This window comes from Chelon labrosus (assembly GCF_963514085.1).
Source record: "Chelon labrosus genome assembly, chromosome: 20".
In the NCBI taxonomy this organism is placed as follows: Eukaryota; Metazoa; Chordata; class Actinopteri; order Mugiliformes; family Mugilidae; genus Chelon; species Chelon labrosus.
The window spans coordinates 3,368,178-3,382,453 of NC_140353.1; the positions used below are offsets into that span (position 1 = coordinate 3,368,178).

General features: G+C 40.3%; 1 protein-coding gene across 1 annotated transcript; it reads left to right on the forward strand.

Annotated features, from left to right (window-relative positions):
* Positions 1–2,688: 2,688 nt before the first annotated feature.
* LOC311505044 (protein LBH-like) lies at positions 2,689–13,544 on the forward strand. The gene is made up of 4 exons (XM_084568443.1): positions 2,689–2,972; positions 8,715–8,793; positions 9,007–9,181; positions 12,187–13,544. Exons 2-4 carry the CDS (start codon positions 8,716–8,718, stop codon positions 12,252–12,254), a joined length of 321 nt encoding a protein of 106 aa, XP_084424569.1. The 5' UTR covers positions 2,689–2,972; position 8,715; the 3' UTR covers positions 12,255–13,544.
* Positions 13,545–14,276: the final 732 nt, after the last annotated feature.

Genomic DNA, 14,276 nt, shown 5'->3' on the forward strand with positions numbered 1-14,276 from the left:
ACAATGGCAGGTCCTTGTCTATTTCAACTGGTTTACAAAAAAAATAATAATATTTGGTCAAAGAGGGATAAATACAAAAAAGTATTTACACACTAGAGGGAGACACAGCTCACAAGATCTTGTTTACTTACACTGTTCTCGGGATAAAATAAACAGTTAGCAATAATCTTCATTGAAACCTATTTATGCTAGCTTAATGACAATATTAGCATGATTATTTGCTACAACGTTTGTTCCTGTCGACATTTAGCGATGTGGAACTTGTCAAACTTTACTTAAAGGTTTAAAATATAAAAGTTGACAGCATCTTTGTGTCTACAAGTTCATGCTTTATGGTTGTAAAATGTGGCATCTTACCTGACAAGTTTAGCTAACTGTTGCTAAAGTTAGCAAGGGCTGTTTCTTTGCTTCTTGAATGCTGCCTTCAGGTGCATCTTGTAAATTAGCTCTGCCATTATATACAGAAACAGGTTTCAGCAAATTGAAATTAAGATTTAAATATTACAGAGCTGGTGAAGTTGGATGAATGAGTATATTTCTGTTAAAAAAAAAATAAAAATTATAATTAAAGATTAGATAACAACATTGTCATGGCTTGAATTTAACGCGCACTGTGTGTATTTACACACTAGAGGGAGACAACTCACAGGGATGTTTTTACTTAGACTCTGTTCTTGGAATAGAAGAAATAATTAGCAAAAGATTATCTTCATTAATGCTATCCTAAAAACAAAATTAGCATAATTCCTTACTATAATCCTTTGTTACTGTTGACATTTAACGATGTAAAACCATTCAAGCTTCATTCAAACGTTAAAATATAAAGTAGACAACATTTTTGTCCTTATAAATTGAAGTTTAATAGTAAAAATGTGGGATATCATGCTACCTGACAATATTAGCTAATTGTTGCTAACGTTAGCCACTTTAAAATGCTACCTTCAGTGCTTCTCGTAAATTAGGCTTTTCGTTTGATATACAGAAAATGGGTTTCAGCAAATCAAATAACTTTTGAAATTAACATTTAAAGGCTGACAAATGAATGAATGACTACTGAAAACTCCTCAAATCCAGAAGCATTCTGTTTTACTAGAAAAACAAGATATTTATTATTGTTGTTTTGTCAATACCATGTAGGTAGAATTAACATAAACGTATTTACACACTAGAGGGAGACACAGATCACAATAATATGTTTACCTACACTGTGTTCTTGATATATAGTAAACTTATAAAATGATCTTCAGTTAAACTTTTTTTTTTGCTAGCTTATGCTTAATTCATGCTATATTAAACACGAAATTTGCATGTTTCGACACTATAAAATCTGTTGCTGCTGACAGTTATCAATGTACAACCTTTACTTACCTACTTTAGTTGACGGTAAGTTATAAAAGTGGACAACATACTGGTAAGTTCAGGTTTTATTGTATAAAATGAAGCCTTTTAATTGGAAATCTTTAGCTAAATGTTGCTAACGGTAGCTAATTTAAAAATCTCCAACGGCTGCTTTTGCTTGTTAAGTGCTGCCTTCAGGTGCACCTCGTAAATTAGCCACATTCTTACGGAAGTTAGGTCAAAGTTCATATCGCGATGTGTTTGGGGCAAATGTAAACCAAAAGTAAACTACAGTTTAGTCATAACACAGAATTATAACCTGGTAACAATCCAGGACAGTGTTTTAGAAGTTTGACCTGTTTGCGCTCATTTTTTAAGTAAACAACCCAGTAAATATGTATAAAGTAAAGAAATGTATATCATATAAAGTCAACAGTCTGTCTATACAATGCAATATACACAGTATGCGCAGAACATGTAATAATAATGCAAATATAATATTGTCCTCTGACTCCAGTTTTACTTTACAGAAGATCTAGATTTGCTATGAGTGCAATAGACAGATAGGGAATATAGGGAAATTGACATCTCCATTGCATGTAGCACTGTCAGACATACATGTACACGAATTATAGACCCAAATACCAAACACCCAGGAAATAATAATAATAATAATAAATATTGTGACTGTACTGTACATACATGGTTGTACCAGATGCATATTGTTATTGCACTTTGCTATTGCACTCATGTTGTTGCAGGTCAGTTAAAAAAGTCATTCAGTCCCTTTCCCTTTTGTCCTCCTCCCCCCAAGTGAGTGGTGGTTAAACAGTTTGACGGCACGGGGGACAAAGGAGTTCCTCAGTCTAGGAGGAAGAATTTCTGATGAACCCACATGGGAATGCTGAACATTGTATTCTAAAACCAGGGACTTCAATGTGCTGCTCTAACAACTTCCTGGTTCCTGGAAACTACGTTAAAAGATTAACCGTCATTTTAGTGACATCCAAGAATACGGTTAAGAGTTCTTCTCAAAAATGGAACAGTGCGTGAGCTTTAGGGAAGGGTGCATTGTCTCATATGAACGAAAAACTGCCTTCTTGAATAACTTCCACTTTTGGCCTCTCATGTATTATCGTCACTGTATGTATTTTGCCAATCAATACTCACCCAAAAGTTGTAGACTCAGTTGATGTGCACTAAACAAAAGATGTTCAAGTCAAATTAATCTGTGCTCATTTATTTATTCTATCAAATCTTGCATTAAACTCCATTTTAAGATCAACAACAATTTAATGCTTTTCTGTGTGGGGGAATCTAATCACTTCACCAGAGGTACAACTTCAGGAAATCCCCTCTTTTCCCGACTGTCAGTAAAGGCAGCACCAGTCCTGCTCCACTGCGCAGGCTCCGAACACTTTATTGCGAGCGATAACTTCATCGGAGATCCTTGCGCGCCCCTCCGCCTGTCGCCCACAACAGCCCGCATCATCATCATCATCATCATCATCATCATCATCACTACCACCATCATCACCATCATCATCATCATCATCACCAGCAGCATCAGTGTGATGAGGCAGCGGAGGACGGAGACCTTTCTGCTCTGAGACACTGGATCAGCCCGCAGACAGGTACGGAGCTTTTAACCACCTGGAAACATTCATTCACCTTCATTCTTTAAATCATCTTAAAATCTGCTTTTATTAAATTATTAAAATAATACTAAAATAATAATAATAATAAAAATAACTGACCTTGTTTAGAATTTAACCCGGAGCTTGGAGGTTATAGGGAAATTCATAGTTTTTCACAGTTTTTCTGCACAGATCAGTCTTTTTTTTTTATGTAGGTGTTTTAATATACTGCTGTTTTAAATCTATTAACTGAGTCTGCTGCCTACCTGTTGTGTGCAGGTAAACCTCCATACCTGCACACGTTTTACATATATTTAAATCTGCAAAAAAAAAAAAAAAAAAAAACGAGCTTGCGTGACAGAGAAGCATCAGAGTCAAAAAATAGAACAGGAAATGTGAAGTGGGGCAAGAAACAGCAGAAATTAAGCTGAACTTCCGTAGAAATAGAGCACTGGAACAATTTTACAATTTAAAAATAAAATAAAGAGCATCATGGATTGAATTCTCCTTCATGTCCTTGGGGCTGTTGAAACTTGACGGATTTATCTGAGAGAGGAACCTGCGTTTGAGGAGGTGGTGCTGGCTCCTGGCTCTGATTTAGCAGCAAGGAAGGGGGAAAAAAAGTGTTTGAAGTGAAGCTGGGGCGATAAGATAGAGGGGAGAGAGTGGAGCGGTCATTTCTGCAACCTCCTTTCGATATCTGCAAAAAAGAAATGAAATAAAGTGGCTGTTGAATCGCCCCGGAGGAACAGAAGGAGGAGGAGGAGGAGGAGGAGGAGGAGGTGGCCAGTTTTGTGAAACCGCTGCTCCTTTAACTGGACACCAAGTCTCCTGATGGGCAGAAGGGAGAGGAGGAATTTTAATCCGCCAGATGTGCATGTTCCATCTGAAAGATGAAGAATAAAAAGGAGACAGAGGATGAAGAAGTGTTCGATGCTGCAGAATGGGTTGTGGTCTGTGCAGTTAATTTTAGAGGCTGCAACCTAAATAAAAAAATGCATTATTAATTAATGTACTTATTTAATAGTCTATAAATTCAAATTATCATAAACAAACGTACAAAATATATTATCATAAGCCACAAAGAAAAGTTGGAAATCCTGAACCTGAGAGACTGAAATTGGAGAATTTGTGCATCAGATTTTTCATTTTTCCGTCTATTGATCGATATATTTCAGCTTTCTTTGGCTAAGTTATTTCAGCCTGCTTCTGGTTTAAGCTTCCCCGAGAGATCTAGACAACAGACAATAATAAATATAGTGATTAGCGGAGACAGAAACGTTGGATGAATCATCTAGTCAACTAGCAGTTTCAATGTCCGATTGACTGAATGAATCTGAGTCACTTGCTGGTTTTGAAATGTCAACATTTCTCATAATGAATACATTTACTTTATTTGGACTGGATTATTATTATTATTTTAATAATCAGAAGAGTTTTGAGATTTGACTCTGATTCTAAGGAAGTGTTTTAATTTTATGCCTCTTTAAACTTCCATACGTATAATAGTGTACTCTTCACTTCTAACAGCGGCAGATTCACATTTTGCATACAAGACATGTGATTTATTGCTGCAGATTAAACTACCCAACAGTATTTTTCATGGTGTTTCTGTTGCTTTTCCTTCAAGAAATAGTTTTGGGAAACAAGCTTCTTTCTTAGATTAGAAGAAGAAGTAGAAACATACTACTTCCATCTAGTAGATATAAACCCAGCAGCTGATTCTTAGAGGTTCTATTATTCAGATTTTGTTGCATTTGGACCGTGTGCAGAGATAAAAAAAAAAAAGTTGTGAACACATTATATTACGACCTTTTACATGCTTTCACACCAGAGCAACATTAGCATTCTGTCGACACCAACTGATGAGTTTGAGTCCGGCATTTTCTTTCTTTTAGCTCTGCTTTTGGTCTCCACCACCCTCTTGCTTTCTCCTGCAGCCAAAATGGTGGCTTGTATGTTTACCGCAGCTCATTACGGATAAAATATCTGAACCTAAAGTCTCGAACTTTGGGATTTTTGTCCCCCTCCAAGAACTTTAGCATTTAGCATTCATGAAAATTGAAGTGAAGGAAGTAAAGTCTACAAACGTACAGTCCAAACTTTCGTGCAGTCAGAAAATATCTTGCAAAGAAACTCTTTTAAGTGCCTCTTTGCATACCAGAGCAACATTAGCATTCTTTCAAAGTCACATTTGCAGCGTTTGCTTTCTTTTTGCTCTGTTTTTGGTCTCCACCACCATCTCATTTACTGCCACGACCAAAATGGCAGCTTTGAGAGCAGTGAGAGTGAACCAAAACTGAAAGAACCAGACAAACAACATCCGACTGGAAGCTGCAGAATCAGATTCATCTCTGGGATTTTAGTTTTACAGAACACTGAGTCGGAGGGGAAGTCTTTTAACTTATCGTCAAACCAAAAGTCCAAACCCTCGTTCACTTTCATGCAACCAGAAAATGTTTGGCAAGCAAATAGTTTATCTGATTATCAGAGTAGTCGCTGATTCATTTTCTCGTGACAGATTAGGCTTCAAATTGCCGCAGCTGTTTCTGTAATTGAGGAAAAGGTGTTGAAAAAAAAGATGTCTAAATAGGGGAGACCAGTGGAAACACATACAAGACAATACAGTCAACATTATTTTAGCCCTAATAAAAGCATGATGTCTTTGCTTTTGTTCCTTTTCTATGTAAAACGTTTTCTTCTTTACTTAAACCCTGACCTTTTACATATTATTTGTATATTCTGTACATTGTTTTCTTACTCGCACTTGGGTTTATCGCACCTTGTATGTGTGAACATATGTGGTATCTGGTTTATTTAAAAACTATACCCTTCAAACGATAAAAATAAAACAGGAGTTCAGCCTGTCACTGATACATGTACATGAACAGATTATCAGTTAAATCACCACTTAGTGCCCTTCCTGCTTTACTATGACCCAGCTGAGAATGTATTTTAACATTTCCTGTGTCTGCCGAAGCAGAAGTGAAGCGGCTTCCTGTAAGCAGACACACATTAACACATGGGTAACCCCGTTCAGACCTAACGACTCAGATGAGACGTTGTTATTCAGCTGCAGAAAGCGATAGACAGGCGAAAAAAAAAAAGAAGAAGAAGAGGCCGGACTGAGGCGTCACGCCTGGCATCAACATTTAAATTCTTGTGTCTGTTCCGCTTCACGTCACCGCAGAGTGCGTGCACTGCTCAGAAACTAGACCAGCGAGACTGAAATCATGTGCAGAGCTCCACGGGCCTCTACCTACAGAGTGACCGCACAGATTCCCCTCTCGGAGGAACAATGCGAGCCTCTGATGAGGAACAAAGGCTGCATTGTCTCGTCGCTGAGATGATGATGATGATGACGGCGGTGGTGATGGCGAAGGGCAGAAGCGACCCCAGGTTTCTCTCAGAGAAGTCTCACAACAACGCAACCCCGTCCTGCCGGCGGTAATTGCTGCGTAACGGCACACATGAATACCCCCAAATCAGCCCTCGGCCTGGCGCGCTCAGGCAAAGTGCACTACTCAGATAATCAGAGGCATAAAATCTCAATAGCTCGTCCCCATAGCAACAGCAACTGCATGTTCTGATTGTGTGGAAAGTGGTGTTTCTGATAAGTTGTGACAAGTAAAGTCTTCCTTTCGCCTCCGAGCCGAGGACTGTTTTCTGGTTATTAAACGGGCAGTAAGGGAATTATTAATATCAGCTTAACCTGCGACAGGTCTTCAGATATGAGACGATAATGGAGGAGGAGGAGGAGGAGGTGGAGGAGGAGGATGAAGGATGCGATAATGTTACACAGACGCAGAAGCAGTGATCTGCATCTCCTTATCGGCTTTATCAGTGTTAGAGCTCGTTGTCTGTTCTGTTTTTGTTCTCTGTGCCGCAGATTTTAAGAGGCAGAGCCAAAAAAACGAAAATAAATACTGGTATTAAATCCAAATGAACGCTGATGTCGCTCTGGCGTGGCAGTTTATTATGGAGTTGACAACTTATTTCCTCTGCCCTCTTAGTAGGAGAAATTAAATCCCTTAGTGCAGGTTTAAGTTTCCTTGATTTTTTTTTTTAAACTTCAAAGAATCTGGATGTTTCCTGAAGAGCGGTGTTGAAGCTCAGCGTAAGAATTAGAACATTTAACCAACGTTGCATGTCTGCAGACTAAAGTTTAGTAAAAATTTAAGCACCTTGACCTTTGTTTGAGATTTATTTGCCATCGCTGATTCATTCTGCAGCAGGACAAAGAGTCCAAAACATCCATGGAATCAGGCTGAGGAGACAGAGACGGAATAAATTCTATGAAGAACTGTGGCAAGTTTTCCAAGATGGCGGACCAACCCTGCTGCAAAGTAGCTTGAAAACTGCAGTTTTAAAAGTGCAGGTCGCTGCCTGTATATAAAGATGGACATCAGCCTGAAGTGCTGTCTTGAAGCTCAATGTGGTGTCTCCAGCCGTCTCCATCTTGGTGGTGCCTCAGTCCACCTAACTCCTGGCTAATTCAAAACTGTTCAAAGAGGTTGAGTGTGAGAGGAGCTAGCTAAGAAGCCACGCCCCTTAATTATTTATAACTTTAAGCCCTGATATAACAGGACATGAATGGAGAAATTATCTATTTTGTTTGTTTCCTTGAACCAGACTGTAAACATGTTTATTTCTGCTGCAAAGTCACATTTTAACATGGAAGTCTACGGGGATTGACTCGCTTTCGGAGCCAGCATCTAGTGGTCATTTGAGGAACTGCAGTTTTTGGTACTTCGGATTGGTTTCATCGTCAGCCTTGGCAGTTTTCCACTTGGATAGTAACAGCAGCATTAATGCTATTTTAGCATATTGTTATTGGAATGGCCCAGAAAACACTGGTTCCACTCTTTATTGTTTGTCAGACATTACATATTTATAGATTTTTATTGGAGTCTGACGCCTCAACCGCCAGAGTCTAAAGTCCACAACCTTTGTTCTTTGTAAAAAGTTTAGCTGAATCAAACATAAACCCCTCGACATGGCAGTTGTGACTTATAAAGATAAATTTTATTCACCCACAACACTCTTAAAGACCACTAGTAAAAGAAGAATATGTGTAAGGTGTAAAAGTGAACATAAAAATGGAAACTACAATACATAGAAAACTATATTTAATAAAATAAAAAAAAAGACCAGTTTGTTCATATAGCATCAGAAAACCAAGTGCAACAGGTTCTGTGTGCCCTGTGTAGATGGTGGAAAGGGGAATAAACTGGCATTTGCTGCAAAACAAAGGGACTACTGTTGTTCCTTTTTTCAGGACTCATGCTTTTCACAGTACAGTCAGTTTTAAAATCTTCTGTTTTCCAGTTTTTAAGCCTCTATACTTCAACAAAAGTTGCTTTTAGTTCACAGTTCTACCTTTGTGATGCCTCCGGTCACAGTATTTCCTTCTTTCCCCAAAAACCGAGGTGCTACAATCTGAATATAATTTAGGCAGGAGTATGAAAATGTATTCGACGGTAGTTGTTGTTGAATGCAGGTTAATCCCCCGTCACATCAAGCTGACAGTCAGCTGTTGTCTCTCCACTGCTGAGCATTTGCGCTTCGGATTATTGGTGCTAATTGGTCATTATCAGCCATGTACTACCAGACACACTGAGGCCAAAGTGATACCTGAGTCATGAACAAACGCTGCCCTGTTCTAATCCGTAGGTTTAACAGGGAAGTCACCTCATGGACGCTAAAGTTTATTGATCATCAGCGTTTGTTTTCTTCCAGGATGACTGAGGTGATGAACTCTCTCGAGCCGGGGACGGAGGACTTCAGTGGGGGAGGAGCAGGAGGCGAAAAGGACACAGTATCCTTGGGCCTAAGTGTAAACCTTTTTTGTAAATGCATCTATTTTTAACCAAACAGTCAAATCCGTCTTCATCTCGATCACAAGTCTGTCTGGGATCCTTCCACGAGATGCACACACAGTAATCCAATTTTTACCGCATTGCTGTTCCTTCACGTGTGGCATGACATTTCCATAACCCCTCCAGTTAACCTTACATAAGCCCCTCACCAGATCTTCCCAGATGCCCATGAAAGGTATCCAAAGTTATCCAAGAGGCTCCCCTCCATTGTGGTGGAGCCGACGGACGGCGCCGAGGTGGAGAGTGGCGAGCTACGCTGGCCGCCGGATGAGCCGGGCTCTCCGGACGCCCAGACCGAGAGGCAGAGTGCAGACAAACAAACTGCAGGTGAAGACTAAACAGAAAAGCTGATTGTGTTGACTTTTGGCATTTGGCATAATTAGATTCAGATCAGCCAACTACAAGTAAGTAAACAAAAGTCACATGGACTAATCTTATTAGTGGGAGTCATACTCAAATACTTAAGAAAAAGATGAGATAAGATTATAAGTCAAATTATTAATGCAGTTTAAAACGTGAGTAAATGCCAGAAGAAAATAAACATAACTAGCCAGGAAGCCTGGTCTGGAGTCTCTCCATTTGAACTGATTATGCTCCGGGCCAATCAAATCATTTGGGCGGGACGTTACCTGAGCGCCATGGAGCTGAATTTATTAACAACAAAATGACTCTGATTGGTTGTAGGAATATCTAATTTTACTATTTTATCCTCTGTATCCAAATGGCGTGTTACCAGGCTGAGCTGAGTCAGGCTAAAACATATTTCAGACGTTTGGAAGCTCGAAATATGTTTTAATTTCATGGATTTTTTAATTTTTTTTTTGATAAAATATTGAATAGTTGTACCCGTTCAGGCCTCGTCTAAAGCCAAATTTAAGATCTATGCCGCAGCCAGAAATGCAACAAACATCCTGGCAGTGCAGACCACAACTACCGGTGTGAAATGTCATTTCCTCGACCACATATTTGTCTCTGGCCAGACAAAATCCTCCCTCCTTCTGTCTCCTATGCAACATATACTCAGAGGTCTTATCTCTTTTCTGTTGAACCGTAGCAATTTCGGTAAATATAAACCGCTCACTTCCAGTCAACGTTGTCTGAAATACGTACATGGAAAACTCTAATCGTAAAGTCTAGATGCTCGCAGCAGCTTAGGCCACCAGCCCAGATATAAACCCTTAGAGTATGAATCAAGCTTAAAGGGGAATTACCGTTTTTTACAACCTGGACCTTATTTCTGGCATAAAATACGGTCATATACTCTCCCATATAACTTTGGTGTCATTTGGAGTCTTTCAGACGATATTTAGATCCAGCGGAGCACCGCATATATCCATATAGTGGGAGTGACTGGGGCACCGAAACGCAGCCTCTAAATAACGCATTATCTGCCGCGAAGTTCATTAATTTCACCAATATTTTGTTATGATATGCTAGTGCTATTCCCCATTGAGTCCAGAGTTACTTGGATGTTGTTTGCGGCAGATAATGCGTTATTTAGCGGCTGTGTTTCGGTGCCCCATTCACTCCCACTATATAGATATACGCTGCTCTCCGCTGCATCTAAATATGTTCTGGACTGGCTGCCTAAGCTGTTGCGAGCATCTAGACTTTACGATTAGAGTTTTCCATGTATTTCAGACAATGGTGACTGGAAGTGAGCGATTTACTGAAACCGCTATGGTTCAGCAGAAAAGAGAAAAGACCTCTGAGTTTATGTTGCATGGGAGACAGAAGGAGGGAGGATTTTCTGTGCTTGTCTGGCCAGAGACAGAGATGTGGACGAGGAAATGAGATTTCAGACCGGTTGTTGTGGTCTGCACCGCCAGGACGTTTGTTGCATTTCTGGCTGCGGCGTAGATCTTAAATTTGGCTTGAGACGAGGCCTGGACCGGTACAACTATTCAATATTTTACCAAAAATAAACAAAATGTTTTAATATTTTTAATATTTTAAACGAAACAGCCAAAAATGTCACCACTGTCTAAAGAAGAATGCACAGAAACTGACTAGCTGACAACTAGCGCTTTGTGTAGATCTCTTATCTCTTCTGTAGATATCTTCTTCCTTGGGCTTCCCCAGATCACCTACACCTTTTTGAGCATTTGTGCTTCAAACAAAGACTAATAAACGCAGATCGACGGTTAATTTTTTTTCTTTACCAAAATCACTGCAACACAGAAAAGAGAATCACATTTGCTGCTGGTCTGCATCGTGTATTTGCTCTTCAGACTTCAGCACAGATCCAACACATGAGCCTGTTTCTGTCTTTAGTGTGTCCCGCATGTCTCCTCAACAATACAAGACAAGAAACTACAATTTATTCCGTGAACCCAGCCTTATTATAAAGTGGGGATCTTAAAGTTGCCGATAACATTCGTATGCGGCGCCGTAAATTTATTCTTATCAATGAGTCATACAAGCTGCGGCTGACAGGTCATTTGCATATTTGTTTTTCCCGGCAGGCCGCCACAAATTAGTCCCTCTACACCGTCTCTATAAAGTTCACTTCCTGTGACGGCTTCCTGTCCTTAGTCCGTCATACGAATGAAGGACTATTGTGGCGTAATACTGTGACTACATGCACTGCTGAGTTGTAAAAATGAATGGCAGTATCAAGTCAAATCATCCTAAACAGAACACTGATGGTAACTGAAGGGACACAGTTAATGTGTCCAGTGTGACGACTTTATTAGCATTCATTCTGCTTATAAGCAGCACTTGACGTTGCAAACTGCACCTGAATGTCTATTAAAGCTCATTTTAAAGGGGAAATTCTACCGCGCATCCTGTCAGTGCATCCTGTGCCTTATGTCATTGGCAGATCAGTCAGGCCGCCCCACCTAACACTGTAAATACAACATCTGGTTTGAGCAAATGGCCAGACCTTTTTTTACCAGCTGTTTCGAACCGGGGAAGCGAGAAAAATGCTGCCAAAAAAAGAATCAGCTACAAATATACATGTGTCAGAGTTTAAAAATAAACATGTGCAGCAGTTTCCAGACAAATATGAAAGTCTTGAGAGTTGTTCTGTGGAGCACATTGACCTGGAGTCGTAGTAGGATTCAGGTGTGAGGGGCGTGGCCTCTAACGAATTGGGCCTTAACTGTAGCACCACCATCTGGTTGATTGAGGTCATAGTGCAGTTTGCCTAAACATCGCCAAACACAAGTCATACAAATGTCTGAACCTCCTCAGTTAACCTTTCCTCATCAGTGTGTCTTTGTAAAGAGATCAAACTTCAAACTGTCATTTGCACGGAAACGAAACAAGGAAGGCAACCAGTTTGAAAACGTAACACAGTCTGAAATCTGCATGTTTTGCTTTTCCAGACGAGGAGCAGACGAACGTCGGCGAGGACGAAGAGGCTTCAGGTGTGGAGATGCAGGACTCCAACTAGACTGAACTCACCTTCTGTGAAATACACTGTTACTGTGAGTGTGTCCAGACGTGGATGAGTGAAAAGGAGTTCGGTAGAGAGAGAGAACATTGAGTGGATAGAGAGAGAGAGAGAGAGAGAGAGAGAGAGAGAGAGAGATGAGTCCGAGGAGGGAGGCTAGGAAAAAAAAACAGATTCCCAAACCCCAGCTCGGGGGCTTGGAGCCAGAGTCGTGTCGGCACCTTCTTCAGAGTCAAATTTTCTTCTTTCACGAAGGCGACACAAGACGATTGAGGATTGAGGGCCAAGACGCCAAACGTTTTTTTCCCCACGTTGTAGTTTTGACAAAAATTTCTTCCCGTGAAAAGTCGTCTGCTTGGAAATATTAACAAAAGATCTTCTAACTTTTAGCAGCAGATGCGTTTTTAACAAGTGTAAATACAGATTTTTAGTTTCACTTGGCTCCAAGCCCTCGCCGTCCAGACGCCCATGACACCGTCTGATCTGGACAGAAGTTTCTAAATGCTGTATTAAGTATTTAGCTCATGTGTGCCATACTACTACTACTACAACTACTACTACTTATGGTAGCTACTGTATTCTGTGCACAGTTTTTACATCACCTTTAGATATAAATGAATCCACTTGTTCGTTGAGTGCTGACTGCTGTAGTTTGGTGATCTTGACTCACTTTGTAACGATAGCCACGAGTATTTGATGATTATTCAATGTTTTGACATCTTTTAATATTCTACGATATATAAGCATTGTCTCCAGTCCGTAGGTGTTAAAGGGAATGTAATCGTTTTACTTAAATCGCAGCAATATGTTCGAACTTAAAGGCCGTAGATTTTTGCTACAGAGGTGAAAAGAGTTGGTATATTTTAGACGTGCGTCGCTTGTCACAGATATGTTTTTCTAAAAAAAAAAAGTACTGGAAGCAGAGGTAATTGCACAAGTAATAAACATTTTGAAAAATTCTTTAAAATGGTCTTTGATTCATTGTTTGTTGAGAGTCTGTTCTATGTTATGAGTGAAAACATCTGCTCCAGACCCTACTGGGTGCAAAAACCTTTAACTAAAGGGGAATTACCGCCTTATTTTTACAACGTGGGCCTTATTTCTGGCATAAAATACGATCATTTACTCACCCATATAACTTTGGTGTCATTTGGAGTCTTTCAGATGATATTCAGATCCAGCGGAGCGCCGCGTATATCCATATAGTGGGAGTGAATGGGGCACCGAAACGCAGCCTCTAAATAACACATTTTCTGCCGCGAAGTTCATTAAAGGTGCAGTAGGCAAGTCTTATAAAACTAACTTTCTGTCATATTTGCTGAAACTGACCCTATGTTCAAGTATAATTGCATGAAGCAGGTCATTTAAAAAAAAATTCGGCTCCTCTGGCCCCACCTAGAGCCTGTAGCGCGATTTGCAAGACATCCAACGCTCCACATTCAGATGCACCAATCAAGTCCAGGGGTGTATCTAACAGAGTGTCAATCGCTGCTCATGGACACGCATTTCATAGCGCCCTCCCCTCCCTCCACCACCTCGACCTCGCCGTGGGCGTGTAGAAGGAGCCGGGATGTAATCCTCGTCTGAGGCCTGTGCCTCAGCTTCACTCTCAAACGTCTAACCACATCAACAGGTAGCGGTCATATATCTACCAACTGTGGAATAAAACGCCACAATGAATGCTTCTAACTGTTACTGATAGCAAACATCACCGATGTAGGCTACTTTCAGAAACATCCTAACCTTGATTTTGTCCTAAAGTTGACTATTGCTAAATATTTTGACCTAAAGTATAACGACTGTACCGTTGTACTTTAGGACAAATTATTTAGCAATAACGAAGGGTATTATAAAAACTACGTCGGTGTGTTCCATGCTAGTTTGTTTACTCGCTCTCTCTCGGTTCTCTGCTCGTGCACAGTATTCCAGGGCCAATATGCGCGCGCTCTATCGTGCACAGCTCTCCCTTGTGGGGGGAGGGGCTTGGGAGACCGTTTTGGGCTTTAGCGGAAAGTGGGGAGG